Source organism: Centroberyx gerrardi, chromosome 22, assembly GCF_048128805.1.
Source record: "Centroberyx gerrardi isolate f3 chromosome 22, fCenGer3.hap1.cur.20231027, whole genome shotgun sequence".
NCBI classification, from domain to species: Eukaryota; Metazoa; Chordata; class Actinopteri; order Beryciformes; family Berycidae; genus Centroberyx; species Centroberyx gerrardi.
Genome location: NC_136018.1, coordinates 12972133 through 12996545, shown reverse-complemented (window position 1 = coordinate 12996545; position 24413 = coordinate 12972133). Strand labels below are relative to the sequence as shown.

General features: G+C 44.7%; 1 protein-coding gene across 1 annotated transcript in view; it reads right to left on the bottom strand.

Annotated features, from left to right (window-relative positions):
- The window catches only part of sema5a (sema domain, seven thrombospondin repeats (type 1 and type 1-like), transmembrane domain (TM) and short cytoplasmic domain, (semaphorin) 5A), a 77836-nt gene extending 54306 nt beyond the window's left edge, over positions 1-23530 (bottom strand). Inside the window, exons 1-5 of the mRNA XM_078291335.1 lie at positions 23383-23530; positions 15155-15254; positions 12419-12464; positions 4689-4751; positions 1473-1571 (exon numbers count right to left, since the gene is read on the bottom strand). Of these exons, the coding sequence (XP_078147461.1) occupies positions 1473-1571; positions 4689-4751; positions 12419-12464; positions 15155-15254; positions 23383-23530 (456 nt within the window). The remainder of the gene's footprint in view (positions 1-1472; positions 1572-4688; positions 4752-12418; positions 12465-15154; positions 15255-23382) is intronic.
- Positions 23531-24413: the final 883 nt, after the last annotated feature.

Here is a 24413-nt window from a genome sequence, read left to right as displayed (position 1 = left end):
TACAACAGCATCATCATCTTTATCATCACCAGCTTACTATCATTGTCATCATCATCGCAACAACCGCCATCATCGTCATCGTTAGCATCATCATCAACATCAACATCAACATTGTCATCATTATCATTCATCATCACTATCATCAGCTTTATCATCATCCACCATCATGGACATCATCACCACTATTACCACCACCATCATCATCATCTCCATCATCATCAGTATCATCACCACTATTACCATCATAATCATCATCATCATCACCATCAACATCATCACCCCACCAATACCTTCATCATCATCATCATCACCACTACCACTACCTTCATCATCACCATCTAACACCATCACCGCAACCAATACCACTATCATCATCATCATCATCATCATCATCAACATCATCATCATCATCATCATCACCACAGCCTCTACCACTATCTTCATCTTCACCACCATCACCACCATTCCTACCATCATCACCACCATCCTCATCATCAGTGGCAGCACGGCTGAAAGTCTGAGGGAAGTTTCAGTAGCTGTTGAATCACTCACCATCCTCCCAGTGCTTATTCAACTAATAGAATATTCGTCCCCCTCTCTGTTCATCCATCACCGCCGATAGTAAATCTGTCGACGAGTGACTCCATGACGGTTGCTGTGCCCAACCAGTGTTTCACATTAACAGACGTTCAGTGGGTAAATACGACAGCGCCTGATGAAATACTGCTATAATAATGTCATGACATTTCAACTATATGTATTTTCACAGCGGTAAACAGTCGTTATGAGCCTGTGACCTTTGGATGCAGTGCTTTTGGAGAAAAACAAATGTCATCGTAATAGTAAACTCCCGCCTCCTCCTTTTCTGAAACCCTACAATAGCAGGCGCAGATATTAGAAGCGGCCCAATCTCTATTCACAGGTAAGCAGGATACCGTGACATTTTAAATTCTGGTCTGCATTTTACTCCACTGGACACTTATCACATACTATAGTGGATAAAATAGTTTCTCTGCTGACACCTCAGTTGTCCAGAAAAATGGTTGTTAGCACTGTAAGCATTCCTAATAGAAACGAAAGGGAAGCAGCAAACAACAACCTAACAAGTTAACACACAATAAATTCCTTTGTTGTCCTCACTTTGTGTCAAACCGAAATGAAAATGCAGGCATCCCTTTAAGGTGTGGGAATCAGAGCTACAGGGCATGGCATAACAGAGAGAGGACAGAAGAGAAAACAACAAACATGACTAGACTTAAATACAGAGGATGAAACGACAGCATGATTTAATATAGGGAATAGAAGCAAAGGAGAGCAATGATTCATGGAGAAGGGCAGAGGAGAGCAGATGAGACAAAGAAGGGTGGAAGGGGAGAAACAAACAGAGAGAGAGAGAGAGAGAGAGAGAGAGAGAGAGAGAGAGAGAGAGAGAGAAAGGAGGATGAGAAGAGATACTCAGCTACTGTGCGTACCGTTCGGTTGGTGCAGATGGGGGTGAAGGCGTTGGTTCCACAGGTAAACAGCCTGTTCCCATTCACCAGCAGCACTCGTATGTAGTTCTGGCACTCCTCCTGTGGACACATACAAACCAACACAAACACAAACACACACACACACACATCCCACAGTAAGCAGTTAGTATCTGCACCATTATGCCGCCATTGACAAGTAGCAGCATTAGGTAGGACAGAATTAGACTTAATGCCACTAAACAAGACAAACACCTGCAGCCACAGGAGGGCTAGTTTAGAACGTGGCCAAGCTCGACAGAGGCAAATCAAGGCTAATGCCCACATGGCTTAGCCATGTCACATCTTAATTCAACAGGGAACAGATTCGGAGAGGGAGCTGAATGAGGTGGAAAACAGATAAATGCAGCGGGCATCCGAGAGGACCACTCTGGATTAGTTCGGAAAATTGCCTTGTCTTTGTTGACTGGTCAAAAAGTGACATGAAAGCGTGGTCTGTATTATATTTTATTGAGTAAATTCATCATGTTTCTTTCTGCCCGCTCTCTACATTAATCAATTAAAAGCCCTTTTCCCTAAATTATGGTGAAGTACGTGCTCACCGCCGTTTTCTTGGCTTACTGCTCAGAGATTTTGGCCCGGGCTTCTATAGCAAACCGCTCAGCACTTGGTGAAAAGCTCAGTACAAATGAAGTATGACTGACTGAGCGAATGATTGATTGAATGACTGATTGCTGCAGAACGACGTGAACTCTGTACACCGCCGTCAGGCTTTCACGGAGGGCTGCTGGGGATTTCCATCAACGGAACTCAAAGCAAACGTAACAATAGCAGTCAGTAGTCAGTAGTGTCAGAGAGCTGCGTTTGTTTTTGTCCTTGGCTAGGGTAATAAACCAGTCGTAGGGTCTCCTCCATCTGAAAGGGGCCACGGCTGTGTTGGTGAGGGGCCCTCGTTGAAATTTAAAACCCTGTAAATCAGCTTTTGTCTGAGACACTCGAGGTGCCCCCCCCAAGCCCCCCACCCCCTCTCTGGGGACTGATTTAGGAGTGGAGGGCACCAGAGGAGAGACTGGGGGGGGGGGGGGGGGGGGGGAGGAAGGAGGGGAAGAGCTTTTATTTCCACCGTCAAGATGGAGGTTGACTCGTAAAACGACTCGTTTCCCGGTGCTAAGCACAGTCTAAGTATGTGTATATGTGTTTGTGTGTATGCCTATCCATTAGAAAGAGCTGAGTGTGTGCGTGTGTGTGGGTAGTTACACTTGTTATGCATGCCTGTATATCTGTACAGTTTGTACAACTCGTTATATATGCCTGTATGTCTGCCTGTGTGTGTGTGTGTCTATACGTGTAGGTGAGAGAGTGCGTGTGTGTCTGCATAAGCGTGTGTGTGGGGAGGGGAGTGGGGTGGCGGGGGGGGCAGGGGGGGGGTCTGCATAATTCAATTCTTTTCTGTGGTTTGTTTCTATGGTAAATAACGGCAGATTTAATATTTGCCCAGCCTTACAGTCTTGACTTGTTTATGAAAACTTCCTGACAAATGTTCCACGTCCGTACAGTAATACAGAGGCTGTTATGCTTGGCTCTCGCATTATAAAACAAAACAGAGGCAGCAATCAAGTCCCGTCAAGTCAATTTAACTCTCCTTTCTTCTCCCGGTTGAAATAAATCAAATACACAAGAGAAGAGCAGACGTGTGCATTAGGAAAAAAACAAAAAAACTACAATCACTTGTAAATTCACTCAAGGCGCGGGCACGGTATCTGTGTAATAGCTTAAGCGATGGTATATTGTTGTGCGCTGAGCTAGGTAATAAACCATCGAAAGCCCTGTCAACTGTGGGAGAATGAAGTCTTTTAATGCTATTCTTAGTGTACGTCACAGGAGCTGATCCTCAGAAGCAAAACAATTCGACTCCTCTAGACAGGAGCGACTCTCAAGGACTGAGGTGGCTTTGGTCTGTAATTCACAGCAACTATCTTGTGCTGGCCAGCCAGTGCATGCCTATTATGGGTCTCTAACCACCTTTTGCAGGAGGATAAATACACAGCGGCCTACACACACACACACACACACACACACACACACACACACACACACAGAGCAGGGCTGGGTAGTTCACCTACAAGTCAAGTTCCTCTCTAAACCATCTGTTTCGTAGACAAGTGTATGCCAGCTAACCACATACAAAAACATACACTTGCACACACAGAGAAATAAAGAAAAAGGAGAACACAATAGGAGCTCCCTTTGTGCAAGATCTATAAGAGTTAAGGTGTGGTTGGGAAACTTTGTGAGTTCAAATCCTCTCTCTCAGGTCAATCCCACATTCAAAGCAATCAGGGATTTACACTGAGGCTATATGTTAAGTCTGAGTAATCAGGTTTGAATAAGTTTCATCCAATGGATAACTTGTTTGGATTATAGTGTGTTATTTTATTTAACCAGGAACTTGACTGAATTTGACACTGCCTGTAAAAATGAATGGCTTTTTGTTTTTTAATGCAAGAATGTTCCAAAACTCCTGGATCACATACCAATATAAATATTGTAAGCATCAAATTCTTTCATGGATTATTATACTTAGGTTATGTTTTCACCCTTGTTTGTTTGTCTGTTTGTTAACAAGATATATCGAAATGTTACAAACGGATTTGGCCATAATATGCCGGACACAAAGCCCTTGGCCCAAGGATAACTTAATTAGATTTTGGTGGTGATCCAGATCTGGGATTTCCACCATTAGACGATTTGCATTTATTTAACTATTATTCTGCGTTCATGTGCTGGTGGGAAAGTCCAACATCCGGGACTTCCAAGTCGGCTGCTAAACACCATTCACCTGCTATTTTGTCGGAAAATCAAACCCAGAAGACAAGAATTAAACAAACATAAGCCGTTATGGAGGCTGCAGCTTTGCAAGTTGGAGAATTGTTCAGCGTTGGTGGAGGTTTGCACTCTACAGAGTGCCTTCTAGTTATGTATAATATTATTACATTATTAATCAATTTTACTGAAACTAATGGGTTCGGCTAGCTGCAAGGTAACAAGCTAGCTAAATGCTAGAGGTACCGATTTTAGTGAGGAATGTTAACATCAACAAGCTGTTTTTCAGTTAAGGACAATACAAATACAGAAACTGTTTTCCACATTGTGACAAGTGCCTGATAAAGAAATGTAACAGTGTGAAATTCCAAATGTTCAGGTATCACTGAAACTCACCTCAGATTTTCCACGGCTGAAGCAGGCTCCCTTGGTGAACTCATCGCAGTGCCACTCAGCCTCCTGCAGAGAGAAAGAAAAGCAGCATTAGGCACCCGATAAACCATCAAGAAGCAAACATCAGAAACACTCAACACAATGTCACTGAACCACTTTCAAAGCCACTCAGGGAAGCCAAACAAAACAATGTCTGACTCTCAATTGTGGCAAAATGTCCACCTTTTGAAATCAGTTTGACGTCTGGAGATTTTCTGTGAGATAGCCCAGCTACCAAAATGCCACTAAAGACATGAAAACACTGCTGCTAAATGTAATGGAAAGCCATATAGTGATGAGTTTGATACGAAGGCCGTGCAACATTGATTTCTGTGTGTTGCCTATTCGTTGTGTTGTGTGGTGGGGTGGAGGGGCATCGATTGAAACAGAGGCTAAATGAATTTGACATTAGGCAGAGGATACATCTTCCATACGCTCTCAATTGCACACACACACACAGAAACACACACACACGCATGCACACAACACCTCAGTTTATAAGCCATGTTAAATACAGACACATAATCCAATTAAGGTGCACACCAAGCAGGGAGACCTCCAGACATGAGAGGCAAGCAAGCACAGAACAGAGCAGAATGCCAATTTGATTTATGTGTGGGGGAAAATGAGGGATCTTAAGACATAAGAGGCGAGTCCCTAGAGTAGAATGTCAACGTGATTTACATGTGAGGAGGAAACAGAGGGACGCCTTTTACATTTTACTACAGGAGAGAGAGAGGAGTGAGAAGATAAAACCTGGACTCGCCTCCTCTGGGTGGAGAGACCAGTGTGCTCCAATTTCTACCGTTTAATTTCAGCATGACCTCCGGGGGTTCTCTCATTGATAAAAGTTCTCTATTCATGAAATGAGTGTTGGCCCCGGGCCAGCACCGGGCCACTAAGACACTCACACTTTGACAGGCAGAATTAGTCGTCACTGCCACCAGCTCAGTGTGACTGGCTGAAAGAGGAATACTTCACAGAAAAATTGGATGGCACTGTAATACGGTTAATGCCAAGTCACGAAAAGCCACAAAAAGTAAAACTATTCAACCTCTCTTTGGCCACAGAGATATGACTCTCCTGCAGTAATAACCTGGCAAATGGCCAGAGGCGAATGACTTCACTCTCTGTGGGAATATAGTAAATATCTCTAACTGAAAGAGAATATTGTATTTCACCTTGGTATCAGGACTGTTTTATGCCAGGACAAGAGGGGAAGAGAAAGCTGAACCCCCTCAGCACTTAGGAGAACTTCTTTCATTTCCTCTTTGAGCAGGCTCTGGGAGTCTCCTCTGTATGCTTTATGAAAGGGCCTTCACTCCTCCGCCTCAGCGGCCGTCGGGGGGCGCAGAAACACGCTTGTGCACGTATGGACACACACATACATGCACACGCGCACTTACTGTAAATGTGCACACATGCACCGACAGTAGGGAGCTTAGAGCGAGAGTGCTTATAGGGTGTGTGACTATTCAGGGAGAAGATAGAGTATTAATGGGAGTTGGCCTCTCTCTTTCTCTTCTGTGGGTGCATGTGTGTGTGTGTGTGTGTGCCAGTTCACATTCCAGGCCAAAGCTGGCTATTTTGGGGCCAGCCACCACAGACACAAACCACACACATCAGCACTAGCAGCATAGCCTGTGCACACAGCACCACAGTCTGTCCCAGCTGAATTAGATGTGGGCACAGAAAGTGCTTTCACTAATCGCAGGGGGAAAAACCCGTTAATGGCCTGAAACCTTACTCACTCATGTTCAGTGTCAAAATCAATCATAATACGATGCAGAATTACAACTTGAGATCACATGAATGGGACCAAAGTGGTTGCTTTTATCATTATGGGGAGAGAATGCGATTTATCATCATCCTGTGCGGTTCAAAGCAGATTTTCAGATTATTACATATACACATTACGACTTTAAGACATCGGCTTTATGGCTACTGAGCAAGGTGATGTCCATAAGCCTCTAAGCGGGGGAAGTGCTTGCATCATTTGCCACTAAAGCCACCTTATCTGACTCCCTAGTCTCAAATGGACCAGAGTATAGAACAGAATCAGCCATGCTAAGGCAAGTGCCAGTGTCATTAAGACACATTAAAAGCTCATTAACATGCTATTGTTCAGCCCCAGCGTGCTCCTAAGATGGATCTGTCTTAAACTGAAACACGTCTGGAATGTGCTGATTTCAAATTATAATTCTTGGCTTTATCAGACACAGCTGTACTATAAAGACCTTTTTTCCACGCTTTTGCTCACCTTGAAGAGAGAGAAAGAGAGGAGACTTGGAGGAGAGAGAAAGAGCTTCTGGTCCAGTAGCTCAGTGAGTTGAACATGGCACTGACTTTGTTAGGGTTAGGGGCTTGAATCCCAGTGGATCGACCCCCCCCCCAAAAAAATATATATCCATCATGGTACTGCAATCAGCTTTGGATAAAAGCATCCATCAAATGGCTGTTTTGTTGTAGAGGGAGAGAAAGATGTACTTAAGCAAGAGAGAAAGTTTGTGTGTGTGACAGAGATGCAGAAATTCAAAGACAGACAGAGAGACTTTGGCACAGTCAGTAGCAGTCATTCACTGCTTCAGGGAAGCTGAAGAATAAATTCGTGAGCTATGCATGTTCCAAGTGTCCGCCCTCTCTACTGTCCCCTGTAATGACTGCAATCCTCAGAGATGAACCATTGTGCTCCAGCCTCTTGTCAGCCTTCACACTAAGGGGCTATTGTCACCAAGAGGTGGGTGCAGGAGAGAGACTAAGGGAGACAGAGAGAGAGAGTGTGGGCAGAGGGAGATAGAAGGAGACAGAGAAAAGGACAGAAAAGAAAAAAAAAGGGACAAACAGATGGAAAAAAAACAAAGAGAAAACAGAGAGCAACTTAGTCAGCCAGGACAAGGGAGACAGTGTGGGCAGAGGGAGAGAAGGAGTGAAGAAGTCAGTGAGATGGAGGAGGGAGTGAGGAGCTGAATTCCAAAACAGCGCTGTTTCCAGACATGATATTGAATATATTTTGCATAAAGAGGGTCCAGAGAACACACTCGCTGCTGACAGCTGTCTGGCTTTGTGAAATGACTGGCTGTGTGTTTCATTACAAGGGGATCGGGGGTTGAGAGTGAGAGCTGGACAAATCCTGCTGGGGAAATCTAATCTGTCTTATGAATAGCTGATATTACCTTTTGATGTGCTGGCACAACATTTACTATTCAGACTGATGTCTGCTGATGTAAGCCGCTGAAAGATTTACACATGAAATCGGTCTTTCTGTCAAATCTGAGTGAGTGCGTGGGTCTGTGTCACTTAATATCATTAAAATATGGGAAAGATACAATTAATGTTGAACTGACCTCCTACTCTTACCATTTAGACACATAATCCTATTTGCCTGTCCTATTTCTCCATGTTCAGTGAAATCATGGAATTGATAGACCATGTGTCTATCAATTCCATGATTTCACTGAACATGTTGGTGTCTGCATCCCCAATCCCGCTGATGCTTTTTATTCTATGCATTTAAATGGCCAAGTTACTGGGTCCTAGTAATTGAATTAGCAATGCTTCCAGAGCAATGGAGGACGGGTTCTGTTAGCTACTGATTAGCAGGGCTAATTGTCTGGCTGATGGAACGTAATTGCAAGAGACAAGCAAATGAAATACAACATGTGAAACCGGAGAGGGCTTTTTGCTCTGTTCACTGGCGGTCCCTTCCACTACCTTCACAACATTACAATAAGAGAGGAAGCAAAGAAAAATGGAGGCATAATATACACCTCAACACCATACACTGTCTGTTGTCAAGGGGAGCTGTTATGGATAGTGTTTTCATCTGCCTGTTTGTGTGCCAATGCAGGAGGAGAGAAGCCGGAGTGGATATCCACTATTTTCTACTCCTCCGGTGCTATATTGAATGGTGAACAATGGCACCGATCCTCCTCAACCCAGTGCTTATTGACTGATGCAGTGATCACTGTTTCTGCTGAAACACTGAACCTCTCTGTCTGCATCCTGTTTAGATTTACCATGTCGGAGGTAACAGCGCGCTAATATTGGATTCTTAAAGGGGATGTTTTTTTTTCTTCTCTGTACATTACTTGGGGAGCTCACAGGCAGACAGGAACACAAGGCTGAGTTCTATTCCAAGCCGGCGCGGCCATTCATCAGCCCAGGCAACACAATGGGATGTGAACACAATGCAAATGCAGAGGGGCCGATTCATCAATGTGTGCCCCTCTCTGCAGCAGGTACAGTACCAGTGGGCAATGGCTCATGGGAGTCGGGCAGCGGCCGTGCCAGGGTCGATGTGGCTGACTGAGGTTGGCAGGATTAGGAGGGCAGACAGCAGAAAGAGGGATAGAGGAGGCAGTAGGACCACACTGAACATGTGAGATATCTCAATATACCAAATGAAGAGAGATTCACCTGTAGTGGGAGGAAGACAATTGTGCTTCATAGCTGCTTTTATTCAAACTAATGCTTTGGCTCCGGTGGCCTTCACTGGTATTATAGAGGCTCTCATCAGTTGAGCACACTGCACAGTCTGGACTCCCTCTTTCCTTTTTTTCCCCCTTCAGCTGCATCAATTTTAAAGCACACCAAGGAGAAAAATATCCACCTTTTGTTCTTGACAGTGTTTTCCAGATCAGTGAGAATGGGGGTAGAGGTTGACAGGGAGAGGAAGGCCACTTCAGGCTGCTGAGACACCGCAGAAAAGACTTCAAGTACCAGATATTAACTCCAATCAAGGCCACAGGGAAGGCTGACTCATGTTTCAAGGCCTAACTCTTCCCACTTCAACCCGATTGCCATTCACACTGAGTACAATTCTTATCTCTTTGTTGGAGTCCATGTGATGCGGGAGCTTTTCTCCTTAAACTGTTTATGATTCTGAAAGTGTCCCACTGTCTTGTAAACAGTTCCTCAGACAAACCTTTATATCTCTTTTAAGTGACTGAACCTTCTCTACTCTCAGGACTTATTGAACTAAATCCAGGGGAGGGCAGAGGGGGGGTGTGGGGGGTTCAAAAGACACACAGGCAATGAAAGAGGAAAAGTTCTCAAATGGCTTAACATCATCTCTCCTTACAAAGGCCCTCTCTCTCCAACTTCAGCCGTTCTTGACTTTTTCTATTTTTCATTACTTCTAGGCAAGGAGGGCATTTACTGAGGAGATTATGATTGCTGTGCTCAGGCTCTATTGATCTCCAGGCCTGAACTCGATATGTGCAATAGAGCGGGTTAGACTGGCGGTGTTTAGCTACCACCCCAAGTGCCACTACTCTTTAAAACCTCCCAAACAATGGTATGACTACCCGTTATTCAGAATTCATTTTCCTCCGTGAACGCCTGAACACAACTAATCATACTGCAACCAAGGGCAGGAAAAGTGGGCGGGATTCATTTTGCCTTCGCGCAGCAAAGGACCTTGGTGGCTGTTTTTTTCCGCTTTCATAAATGTTTCATGTGGTTGTGTACATACAAGATGAAATCAGGGCGTCATCAATCATATGGTAATTATATCCACCGCTCTCACGTATTATAGGCTGCTTTGTATTGCACTGGCTCTAAGCCTTGTGCTCCGTCAAACCGTACACACACTCCCTCTTAACGCTGCCAGCCATGCAAAAACAAATCACTGCCATAAGGCATTATCTGACAGGGCTGAAGCATGGGGATGGGGTGAAATCACAGATTCATGCGTAGGTGTAGCTTTTAGCTTGTTTTCCTTCTGCAGAAAAAAAAAAAAAGAAAAAAACTCGTACCACTCTTTTGAACATCACTGCAACCGAAATAAAACCCACTGAACAACTAATGACTGTTTGTGCTCAAACTTTCTTTGTTCGCCCTGGCACTCCCAGCACCATATTCCCTTGTAAATCTATTTGATCAATCAGTAATGCATGTAATGTGAGTGGAGCGACAATGCCAAAGGGGAAATTCATTCAACTCTTTCATATCCAACAACAATAAGAATGACATATATAAACCCAGCCATGGCGGCAACCAAATCTCTATGCAATTAATCCCTTGTTCTATGCCAGAAAAAAGAAGGGAGGAGGGGAGGGAAAAAAGGAAAAGGAGGGAGGCGAGTGGAAGAATAGTATTTATGCTCTTCCAACTCAAGCCCTAGGGCTTAAATAGCCTCCTCCTTAACTCTGCAGCCCCGGTCCAGTCAAATGCAAAACAGGGACTAGTCACTGGGTCAGTTTAAATTGGCACCAGGCCTTGGCAGGGATTACCAGGTCCTATTCTCTAAGAGAAGAGGCCTTGGAGATGAGGGGTTGATTGGGCCGCTGGAATCTCCCCTCTGATTCTGCAGCGCTAGCCGAGCGAAGGATAAGATAAAGAAAAAGGGATGATTGTGTGAACGGATGGCGCAGAGCATCTTTAAAAAACGTCTCTGTCCCAGTGAGCGACCACAAAAGACTGCCTCCCCATGGATTGTGGTCTCTCTCCGTGGGGGGTTCCTCTGTTTTCTCCGCTCTTCCTGCGTGCTGTCGCTTCCCCCTCATCCCTTTGTGTGTGCCGCCCTCCGCTCTTTTCTACCCATCAAATTCAGTCTTGCTCCTTATTTCGTCCGACCATTCTTCTCTTTCTCCTTCCCAGATGGATTTATATCAACAGAGCTCCCTCCATTCTCCCTTTTGTTCCATCCTGCCATTTCTCTCTCTCTCTCTCTCTCTCTCTCTCTCTCCCCCCTCTCCTCCCCCTCCTCATCCTCTCCCCTGGTTTTCCAGGGTGTAAATGGCAAGCATCAAGCCTTGTCCGACCATCAAAGGAGCCTGCTGCTACCACCTAGAAAGGCAGTCCAAATAAACCCTGAATGTGTCAATGTTTGCATGGTTACTCAGTGGGTCACAGAATGTTTAGCTCCACAGGGGGGGATGTGTTTGTGGGTGAAAAAAAAAGAGAAAAAAAAGAAAGCGTGCTGAAAACAAAAAAAGATAATGCCAACATGTGGAAGGAGGCATGAAGGAGAGATTGAAAAAAAAAAAAGCATAATTGCCACCTCGAGGCCAATATTGCCTATTTATGCATGTTCTGTGCAAATACATGTTAGCACAAAACCAATCGTGCCAATTTAGTGATAATTCACATCACAGGCAGAAGGTACGGTTCTACTGAAATTAGTTCGTTGGATTCTTTCCCTGGTGGTAGCTCAAACTATTGTTTTTTTGACCCCAATACCTCGAGTAGAATGGAAGACTTTCATTTATCGAAACAGAAGAGTATCATCTGATGAAATGCAAAGCGTGGAATAGTAGCAGCGAAGTATGGCAGCAGAGTATATGTATTTACGGTTTCAAATTGGATTTGAACGCACAGGGTATTAGCACTGACTAGACTCAGTTGTTATCGACACTGTCTCCCTATCCGCCCCTGTATATCAGCCCACTGCACTGACGTCCAAACCCACTGTCACTCCACTGGATGGGAAGCTGTTGTGACGTGTGAAACGCTAAGCCATTTTACTGTAACAGCTTTAAGTTGCAAGCGCTGGCAGCATGCTTCGACTAGCACAGTGTCTCTCGGAGGCAGCGTTGTGGCGGCTTGTGCCAGTGAGTGTGTCTATAATCGCTGTATCCGCAGACATAGCCCCCTCCATAGGGCACACATTCCCTCAAGAAACTGGGAGAGTCAGAGAGAGAGAGAGAGAGAGAGAGAGAGAGAGAGAGACAGAGAGAGAGAATTAGACTCACCTGGATCAATGTCAGGTCTTCCAGATTGAGCCTGAAGAGGTGATTTCTGAAAGGAAAACAGGGGAGTATGTGAGTGTTTTGGGGGAGCCATTTTCTGTAGAACGGAATCAACACAGAAAAAGATGAGTGGACCAAATAGCAGCTCTGCTCAAAGGCCAAAGCCCTGTACAGTATTTATCTCCTCTTCACTCATTTCCACTCTCTCACCAGCCCTTTCATCTTCACTCCCCCTCTGTCTTCAGAGTGCCTACAAAGGCATTTCCATCTGCCAAAAGGGGAGCATATTGAATTAAACTGCTTAAATTGGAAGGGGGGAGGGGGTGAAAAAGGTCTATATAGTTAAAACTCCAGCATGTAAAACTTCTAATGTTTTCCTCATTTAAAATGAACCTTTATAATGGTGGGAGAAAGGGAGTCGTAAGAATTTAATCTCACTACTCATAAAGGCCTCAGTCTGTAGAATTAATAGTTGGATTCGACCAGTATGGCTTTGACAGACCTGCATGTTTCTACATCTGTAATTAGGAGGAAAAAGGCTTGATAAACCTACACTAAAAGGTTCCATGCTCTCATCTCCTGGGCTTTTGTGAGTAAGAGATAAGAGAGATAGAGAGAGAGAGAGAGAGAGAGAGAGAGAGAGAGAGAGATTGAAAGAAAATCTAAGCCCAGCGGTGAAACTTCACTCTAATGAGTGCCTGTCCTGCCTTGCCTGAGGCATTTCAGAGTTGCTGGAGTACACAATTACTTTGCAAGGCACCAACAAAATAGTTTCATTGGCATTTCCAACTTTTCAAGAAACATTATGTTCTAATGAATGCCCTCTCAAGAGAAATATTTTGTCTATTGACTAATGATGCCTCAGACAGTCTACTAAAACCATCACACACCATTACTATAATGAGGCCATATAAAAGCTGACAATTAAGACTAAAAGCATTATTTGTTGTAATTTTCTTCCTTTGAGCCCAGTGTATTATCCGTATAGATTTTGTTGCAAGCTAATGGCCATATTGCCCATCTACATCACGACAACAAAGTCGCCCATGCGCCATCTTAAAAGTTTGGCATTTCAGCATGAGCAGAGACATGCTGAGCTCAAGCTTGTGCAGTTTCACGGTTAAATCACTTTCACTTTTTAGAGATAGAAATGAAAGGTTTCATTCCTAAATTCTACATCCATTTTGGGAAACTTTTGCAGGTATTTTGCAGGCAGAGGTTGTGCGATAACTCATAACTTTAATAGTAACCCATAATGTGCTTTACTTTCATATCAGCAATCATATTGAAAGAGTAGGCATAGAGTTTTTTTTCAAATGTGGATATCTCATTTTGGAATGAAACTCTTCGGAAGTACCTGCACAAATATGTACCCCCCCCCCCCCCCCCCCACACACACACACACACACACACACACACACTCACTCACTCACCCATGCTCACACATAAACACGCACATACACAAACACACACACACCTATACAAACACTGGCACAGAGATCTATCAATCTTCCGAAGAGTGGCTATCAGCCAGGCCTCAGTGTGGCCGCAGCCCCCCTTTTACTGTATTGATATTTGCATCGATCCCTCTTTCCTTCCATTATCACTCATACTTCTAACCCAGACCGCAGCCATCCATCCAGCCACAGCGCCTTCCATAGTTAGACACTCAACAGCCGTTGTGTCGCCACCAAGAATTGAATTAAATCTCTGATTTGATTCTTTTGGAGTGCTCTAAGCACATGCATTGGTAGAATCAGCTATATAGCAGCTAAGAATAAGAGCTGGCGGGCAAAAACAAATCAAGGAAATAATGATTTGCAATTCACCTTGAGTCTACTCTGAGCCTATTTGATAACAACAATAAAGGTATATATAATATAATATAATATAATAACACAATGTTGCCAGCAGTTTCAGTTGGTACAGTATTTATTCCTGTCTCAGGTCTTTGCTCCTCATCTGTCCACCCATGCAAACCTTTCCTGATTACCCTGTTCCATCTAGGTTCCCGAGGTGCATTAGTAAATTCCCCCGGCTCACTTTGTTTCTGTTTGTTTTGTTGCTCTCCATCCTGCTGGCTCCTCTGTTATCTCTGCTTCACTCTGTAGTGTTTCTTTGTATTGACAACCAAGCCATTAGGAGAAGTGCAGAACACACTTCATCAGCTACCAGCCACAGACTCACGCAGGGAGATCGTACACACCCCATCCTCACCCACATGCACCTTAAAGGAACACACACACACACACACCCACACACACACCCACACACACACGCTCGCATGTTCACACACCCACACGCTCGCATGTTCACACACCCACACGCATACAAAAGCATGCAGTTGCAAACACGCTCACTTGCTCTCACTAAGTGCACACATTCCCTCACACCCTCACTGTCTCAATCAGAGAGAAGCAGAGAAGCACACACTCACTCTCACACACACACACACACACACACACACACACTTGGCTGAATTAAAGATGATGGCTTGACAAAGACAATGGGCTTGGAACCAAGCTCCGAAGCCATTTTTCTGTGGCATATAAGGACGTCTATAGAGAAACTGATCATTACTCATGCATTGCACCAACAGGCACGCCGAAAGAAAGAGAATGAAAGACAATAGAAGAAAGGACAAAAAAAGGAGACAGAAGAGAAGAAAGGGGGAAGGAGGGGCAAGAGAGAGACAAAAAGAGAGAGAGAAAGAAAGACGCCGACACAGATGTGGATTACCTGGCTCCGACGATCAGTTCGTTCTGGCCAGGGTCAAAGGTCAGCTGTGAATAATCCACCGTGCCTTCCGCCTTGAACCTGAAGATCCACGGCTCCATCTCTGCCAATGAGAACACAGGACACAGCAACGGTAAGCCAATCAGATTAGAGAATTAAAGACTGAGGATGACAGCTCTGCGGATGAACTGGCTGCTTTGTTTGTTTGCATTTGTAATGTATGTAAAAAATGGGGCAAAACACACTTGTATTTTGCATTATAATGGGTTAAGGAAGTTCTAAAAAGCTCCACCTAAAAGTCAAACTCTTCAAGAACATTGTGCCTTTACCCCAAATTTAGATGGTCAAAAAATTATGAACTGTATCATTAAAGATGAGGCAAGAAAGCGGAAGGAAAGGAATATTTTTAGATAACAAGTTAATGGTTGTCAGAAATAGTCTTCATTGAATGTGAGCTTTCAGATTTAACTGGCTCCTGGCTATATATCACAGAACTTTTAATCCCCTGTGAGTGCAGTGTCAGATCCTTTTGCTGTTCTAACGTCTGGAAAAGAAAAAGGCCTTTTCCATTGCAGTACCCTTTGGTTTAAAAATGACCTGCCTGAGGAGTTCAGACTAACCGAATCAATACACAATACTTGAATCATTTTCCTTTAAAAATCACTTTTATGGACATGCTTTTCACACTGACTTAATGTGTTTGTTTATTCCCAATTTTCATGTCTTTTATTCTTTGTTGATGTATGTATTGTCAATGGCTATGTCAAGATAACAAATAAAGTTTTGTATTTTTATTATCACAGTGTCTTGACAGAATTACCAGGCCAGGTTTCACCTGTCATATAAATTCAGCCCTTCCTACTGAAGGCAATGAAGAAGAGATTAAACAAAGGACAAAAAGGCTTAGAGCAGTCCGGGGTTGATAAGGTCACTCATTCAAAAATGACTGAGCATGGATCGAAGTACCTTACATCAGTAGCTCTCAACCTCCTTGTCTTTAAATCCCCAAAACAAAGGGAGGCCGACTCCAGACCTCCTGTGAAAGTGTAAGTGTGCAGAATGCTGAAATCTGACACCAAACCATGATTTTTATTTTCCCCTTTCTTTTACACATTTTTCCACTTTTTATAAATCATCTTGCAACTCCCCCATCGGTGTCTAGTGACTCAATGTGGAGTCCTGTCCCCCAGGTTGAGAAACATTGACTTACATCTTCCATTCTGTTTAACATTGTAATCTAGTAGGTCTGCAACTAGGGCACAGCAGCAGATTTCCCTACCTGGGCTTTCCCCTGGAGACCTTCCAGTCCATTTCCTTAATCACTAATGTAGTTCACACAATGTCTACTGTACACGTACTGTTTGAGTGTGTGCGTGTAGGTGTGTGTGTGTGTGTGTGTGTGTGTGTGTGTGAGTACAAAACTTGATTTCTGTAGGAAGAAGTTTCCTGCTTTCATGGAAATGTATATGGGCCAGGCAAGAAGGATGAGATTCTGACTTTTCATGAAACTTGACCTTGTCTCTCCAGTATGGTATGGTGAGCACACACACACACACACACACACACACACACACGCACAAACACACAGACAGCGAGAGAGAAAGAATTCCCAGACAGACATAGACATCTTATCCACAACATGCCTGTCGTCATGGCGCCCAACCCATTAACCCCTGACCAATCGAATCGAAGGTCCCGGGTGGGTGCCGAGCGATGAGGACGGCCTGTCTACTGTCTGGTTACCTGATAGGGTTAGTGGAGGGTGGTCAACCTGTCGTTATGGTGATGCATGTTCTCCATCGCTCAGCACATACCTGATCCCCAGTCACAATAACCAATCACTGCTCTATAAACAGATCGGATTACACTTACAAAATCTTTTACTGCTCAGCATATGTGGGACGTTCCCTCCTGATTATTTCAGAGCAAGGTGGCCCACTTCAGCTAGGCTGAGTTTTCATTAATGATTGGTATAGCAATTTAAAATCAATTATCGCTACATGGTTTGTGAAATACTTCCAGACTAACAATTTCAAAGGGAGGTTTTTAATTTACCAGGGAGCTTTCCATCAGGACCAGAATTGAGGAAGAGGACAGCTGAATATCCTCCTCGACACTTTATCTGCTTCTCCAGGCGCACCTGTCAGACAGCATTTCAAATGAAAGCACGCTCTCCCTTGACTGCATCAAAAAGTAAGCATGTTGGGTTTCACTGACAAATGTGGAATTTCTGAGCGATTCAAAAGGAAACGCCAGACAAACAGAGCAAGAAAGTAGGAGCTTCCAAAGAGCATCTACCTCCTCCAGCTCACGTAGGGGGAGCAAGCTCTCGCTATCCTAATACAGCAATATCATCTGCCGCGGGACAGCGCCACTGTTTACAAAGACATTTCCCCTCACTCTCCTTCAACTCTCCAGTGGAGCTCATCAGTAGAAGTGAACTGCGAGATGAAACAAAAAAACCCCAAAAAAACCCAGCATCCAACCCCAAGTTCCCCAAAGCTAATACATTTTCATTAGCCTCAGCAAAATAAATATCTGGGAGATCACGACCAGCTTCACCCCAAAGATTTCATTTTGCTTAATGGCTGCTGCTCTCCTTATTCTGCAGGGAGAGACAAAGTTTTGCATGTGGCACTCTTTTGGCTGCACTAGGCTTGTTTTTCACGGCAGGGAGAGGATCCCTGGCATACAAATGTGGTAGTGACACCCCCCGGGGGGAAGACGGCGCTTGACGAACCCAGCTTCTCCCCATAAATCTCCCTGACTCACCAGGGGAGGCTCGCTAACAGGGTGATGGAGTGAGTGTGTGTGTGCGTGTGTGTGTGAGAGAGAGAGAGACAGAGAGAGAGAGAGAGAGAGAGAGAGAGTATATTTGTTGGGGTGTGCGGAGGGAGCAAAAGGTTTTAATTGAACACAACAGCACCCGCAGGATTTATGGCCTTTGTGCAACGAGGCCAAGGACCATTCATAAACATTCATAACCAGCGTAGATGGGCTCTCCCAAGGCTCTGGGGCTGAAATGAGGAACAGCCCAAAGTCAAACTCATGGGGTTTCAGCAGAGCACGGTTTGGGTATTTTTTCAGGAGAGAGACTAATCTTCTTGATTTGAACGGTGTTCCACCTTGTGATATTTATTTGGATTTTTTGAAGTTGGTGATGGCTAATTTTAGGAGCTCCCTAAGGAGAGTTTTAATACCGTAGAGCCTCAAATTAACCTTATCGTTAACCCCCTGGAAAAGGAAATGGTAGGACTACTCCAATTTTAACTATCTAATAAATAACTTTTAAAAAATCCCCCCCCTCGCGACCCACCCCACCCCCCACCTCACTTCCTAGACTCCCAGGTCTTTGCTCTGCGTATTACACGGGTTCATATCAGCTGTGCTTTAAATGCATGTGTGATAATGTAATCGCATCACAGCCATGCTTGTACTGCAGCCGCCTGGATCAGGGGATTGGCTGCTGATGAGACGGAGGCGTACTCACTCACACACACACACTCTCAGACACACACACACACACACACACACACACACACACACACACACACACACACACAAGGATTGGGATGAGAACTCAGAGAGCAGAGCCAGGGCCCTGAGCCAAAAGTGAAACCGGCACACCAACTTCCTGCACACACACACACACACACAACCCTCCTCCTCTCCCTACTCCCATCTTATCCCCTTAACCCCTGTCTCCCTCCTCCCCAAAATAGAACACCCCATCACTCACGTCCCGTTTGTTATTCCCCGTTCTGACACAAGGCAGTTGACACAAAGACAAAATGACAGGATGTATAAATATTTACACCCGGTATCAGAGGCCACGCCAGTCTTCAATCTGCCAGCGCTCAAAGTTACTGCACTCCAGTACTGCCAGGCTAGCAACAATAGCAACATGTGGAACCAATTCTGAAACATGAATGGCTTTTCTGTGAGCGGTGTAAATAGGGGGTGGCAGCGGGCGTTCGCATAAATGAAGAGCCAATTCCTTCTAAATGCGGCCCTGTGGTAATGGGCAGGAGAAGAATGGCAGCTATTTGGTCAAGTTGATGCGAGGAAGTGATTTGGCCAGGCAGTCGAAAAACAAACACCTGCTCCGTTTGAGAACGCGTAAAATAAAGGCGAGGTCGGTTAGGACCGCTGTACACAGCTCTGCGCTGGAAGGCTTCTCCCTATTATGTTATTTCAAGCAGCAAAAACAAGCACATTTTACATCTAGAAGTCCTAAGACTCAGATTGCAGCGGCAGAGCTGTGGCCCCGGGGCAGCGAGTGAATCATGCAAAACACACCGCTGTGAAGCCGCAAATAAGTGTGCAATAAAATATTTAAATCTAATGTGTACTTAGGAACAAAGTCGTTTGGGGGTAGAGGTGGGGGGGAAAGAGACAACCTTTTAACAAGATGACCAAATCTCTTGGAAAAAGCGATTAAATTATGTGCTTAGGGAAAAGACATGCGGGACTTGTATTGCGGGGTTCAAATGAAAGACATACAAATCTCAAAGTATGGGCAGAGCCATCTCCATTCCATGCCATCCATTAAAATACAACATGGCTAGAGCATAGCTGACCTTGGATATAAATAGAGTGGAGCCAATGTTTTGGAATCCAACGGCCTCGGAGGGTAGTCTTAGTAGTTTTTAAATCTGCCCCAAATGACCAATTAAATGGTCTCTGATAGTAGATGTAACCTATAGCGTTTATGAATGCTATGTAGCCATTTGTTTATTTTCTTGCCTTCGCTCTACCCTCTCTAACGATGTGTTAGCCATAGCGGGATGATAAAAGCTGAGCTGTAAAACAAGTGTGCTTGGTTCCCCTCCTCAGAGACGTGGCCCTCAGCCTGGCCTGTGAAGACATTGTTTACACCACAGTTTATAACCTTTAAAAAACTTCAAGCCTACACCCAGGAACACTTGTTAAATACAACACTTTATTAATACAGTGTATCTCTGGGGCTTTGGGCTGCAATAACAGTACAAGTGCTCAGTCAGTACTTTGGCCAAACCGTGTTCTCTTCCAGATATGAGGATTTAATTCCTATAACACCCTTCCTAAGGCGTTGCTCGAAAAGTTTGACAATGAAGTCTGTGGCTGTAAATTCTATTAATGTTATACATTTATATTGGATTGTTGCTAAAGCTATATCCAGACCTTTGTTTTCATAAAAAATATGGCGAGTGTACCTTTTGGGTGAACATTTGAACATCGCTGCTGAACTGTACAGTGTACTTTCTTTCTGAAACCGTACATTTCTAAAAACCGCCACACAAAGCAGAAAGTGGCCTTTAGTCTACAGCCCCGTTGCACCGCAGTAGCAGTTCTGTCAGCCAAGTGTTGTGCCAAGTCAGAAAACCACCATCCCCAGTGGGGTCAAACCCATGCAAGGCACACCCTTCCACAGTCAGGCCACAATCACACAGGGAGAAAGCAACATTTTGTGTCACTGGAACACACTCAGTCAAACCTTGACCTTGGCTTCCCACGGTGGGTCACGACCAGAGCTGAGCCTCTTTTTTCTTTAACTCCTATTTAACCAGACGAGCTGAAAACACATTTTTATCCACAGAAATGGCCTGGAGGACTAGTAGTAAAAGGAAGGAGGGTGGCACACATTCACATATGCACACCTGCACATTACTGCTACAGTATTGCAGTGTTTTCCACTGAACAGCCTCGCTGGAGCAGTTGGGGTTTCAGTGCCACTGTGGTAGCTGCTGAGGGAAGGGAGCGTATTACTCCTTCACCTCCATCCACCCTCATTTTCAGCTGGTCCGGGGGATTCAAAGCAGCGGCGTTCCACTTACAAGCCTGTTTCTCTAACCCTTCCACCCCCAACCTCGCACTGAAGAATACAAACCAGGTTCTCCAACCTCTAGCCAGAAGAGACGCCAAAGACCGAAAAGACCTTGGACCTAACATAAAGTCCAGATGGGCTATAGGGCTCAGGCCGAGGCTCTAAATGTATGTCCAACTGGATAGAGTTAGCCTGGGCAGAGGAGTGCGGCTTGCCCATGAACAGTCTGGTCCACAGGGGTGTGTTTAATGTGTCTGTAGTCCACCCAGCTAGGCTGAAGAGGATTCATGGCAGTCTTGTACATTCTTGACAACCAGGGATTACACTACAGCGCACGGACCGCCATGACTCACAAAGAAGAACGATAATAGGTTTAACGAGAGGTTTCTCTCTCTCACACACATTCAGTTTGTGTGTGTGTGCGCGTGTGTGTACATATTCTGTAATGACTCATAGCTTTTTTGTGTTTATTGCAACAACGCAGGGCTATAATTTGACAGACTCTGAAAAGGCTTTGTGTTCTGTGCAACCCTGAACAATGAAATGTCTGAACCATGGGAAGTCTACCATCAGGCCATGACAGGAAACTTATTAAAAAACGGAACTAAAATATAACTGTAAAGGCAAAGATGAATGGACATCTTCATGAGACCATGGAAATGAGCAATAGCTTTTCAGCAAAGGCGATGATTCCTACATGGGGTACAAATTAATGTTGAATATTGGGGTGTGAGGAAAAAAAGTTTAATGTTAAAATTTTTGTGATACACAGGGAAACTTTTTGGGCAACTCCACCTGGCAAGGGCTTTCTGTTCACACATCCACACTGTGAGCAACATGAGCAACAAGTCCCAGGCAGTCAGTTCCTAGAGCTGAACAGCCATCAACAGCCAATAGGTGCAAAAGTGGACAAGTGCAAAATGGCCAGGAAGTTAATTACGGCTATTCAAAGCTTCCTAGCTCTCTACAACTTTTACTTGAAAGACTACAGGAATAAATGTCTCCAAAACGATGCTTGGAGAATGGTTGCATGGTAAGCTCTGAAGCAATTTTACATTAATGCTACATAATTAGCGCTTTCTAGCTAACTACGTTGACTCCAAGCAATGTAATGTTATGAAAAGCAGGAAAAAATACATGAATTGCCCGTTCAAAACTACCACTAGATGCAACCGGAGCCTGTCAACAACAGTGACTCATCAAAGATGCTGCTCATCATATGTTTTTCACTTTTACAGTAAAGCGTCTACCATGGGGACCACATGTTTTTCCACTGAGGCCACAGAGAGACAATCCTCCACCTATACCTGGAGTTGGAAACCATTACATCATCACAGCTGGTCGTTCAAACCAAAGACACTGTACCATAAAACACGACACAGTGAAAGCCTGTGAGTTCCACTCTCTTTCCGCTCTCCTCTTCAGTACAGTATGTTAGTGAACCATGTCTGATTGCTAACCGAAATGTCGACTCACTTTATTAATGCCCCTATATTTCAACCAAAGCATTAAGCCACTGGAGCTTAATGGGCCATTCTGGTACATTAGGGAACACAAACGCATTGACCACGGCTGACCCGCGAGCTTGTGTGTGATCCCCTCACACGGAGAGCATGGAGGGGAGAGCGTATCGCGTTAGCTAGGCAGTTCGTCATCATCATTGCACTCAATAGGCTCGGAGAGAAGCGCGCTAACTCAGCTAGCCGTGAAGCGACAAAGACAGGGAAGAGAGATAGAGAAAGAGAGCGTTTGTGTCAGGGGGGAGTACGTATGTGCATGGGTTAGTTTGCATGTGTGTGTGTGTGTGTGTGTGTGGGTGGGTGTTTGCGTACGTGCAGTAACCTTGGCCTTCCAGTCAATTATGACCTAGACAGAATGCTATGTGATTATCTGACTGGGACTCCGCTGGACTGAAAACGGCTCGATGGCATTTCGCTGCTTCGCGCTGGGAGCAGAGTGAACCGCAGTGATTGCCATCGATATTTTCTTTCGGCAAAGTTTTGCAGCATTGCATTACAGTTTAGTCGTTCGATAACAATGTGAAAGAAAGGAGAAGGACAATGAAATCTGATTGCTGGATTACACTGAACATGTAGTGCAGGGGCAGGAGGAAGGTTTTGAGTTGTGTGTGAGGAAAAGGAGAGCGAGGAGAAAAAAGATGGAGAGATGAGAAGGAAAGAAATGAAGAGAGAGAGAGAAGTGAGATAGAGTGTCAGTCCCCTTAAACATGATAACAAGTAAATATAAAATGTTCTGACAATGAGGGATTCACCCGAAAAGAATACAAATCAAATTCAATTCACTCATTTTAAGTTGAATAGGAGCATCAGCTAAATGTAACTGATGGATGTGTGTGTGAGTACACCTCTGTGTGTGTGTGTGTGTGTGTCTGTGTGTGTGTTCATGTGTTTGTTTGAACACCTACCTGAGTGTGGGACGAGTGGGTGCTCCGCCTTGTGGCAGGGCGATTCGGGCAGCAGCACCGGCCCTCTCCTGCCGGCCACGCCTCCAGGCCGCAGGACCAGCATGCACTGCAGCAGCAGCAGTGCATGCTGGGTACCAGGGCGTCCCATGGGGGCCTGGGCTTGGCTCACTTCTCCTCAGGCCTCAGGGGCCAAGAGCATTGGAGACACACCTGAAGAGAGACAGGGAGACAGAAATAGGAAAAGACAGATTTGGGTTTACACAAAGTTTGACTTCACATTTAATTTAATCCACACAATGAAAAGCTTGCTGCAGTATAGCACCTCTATAATGCTACAATCACCAAGGCTTCACTCAGGAAGATGAAAAGCAGCAAAAAGATATCCTTACAAAAAGGGAAGAGAGGTGCAAAGAAGAGAGAGAGAGTGTGACAGAAGAAAAGTGTGGGGAGTTTTGGTGAGCAACAGCAGCTGCTGTGCTCCTCACAGGCACCCAGAGACCTCACACCTCTCACCTCCGACACCCAGCGTATGAATCAGACATGGCTCTCACTCACCCACTGAGTGTATGTGCGTGTGTGTGTGTGTGTGTGTGCATGCATGTGCTCGTGCTCATGTCTTTGTTCCCGCCGCAGAGGAGCTTTGGTGTGTAGGGTTGGGCGATAGGACGAATATATCGGCTATCGGCTGAGTCCATCGCCGGTAGATTTTTTTGGGCGATTTTTGTCATTTGATTTTGCTAATTTAATGGTAAATAATTAACCTGTAAAGCGCAATTCAAAGCGTGTGCGAATAGGAACTGGCAGTTGGAGTTGGGCGCCATTATCCAATATGTAAACGACATCACGTCTCCACCCTCTCTATGACAGTTGCCTTTTCACTCCACCTTCCAGAGTGGCGTTTAGTACAACCATAAACATAAACACACTTGATTTCCGACGTGATCCGAAGAACCAGTTATATATAACATAAATATATGCGTGTGTGTGACCTCACCGTCACACTTCTAGCCCGTGATGCAAATTTTCGCTAT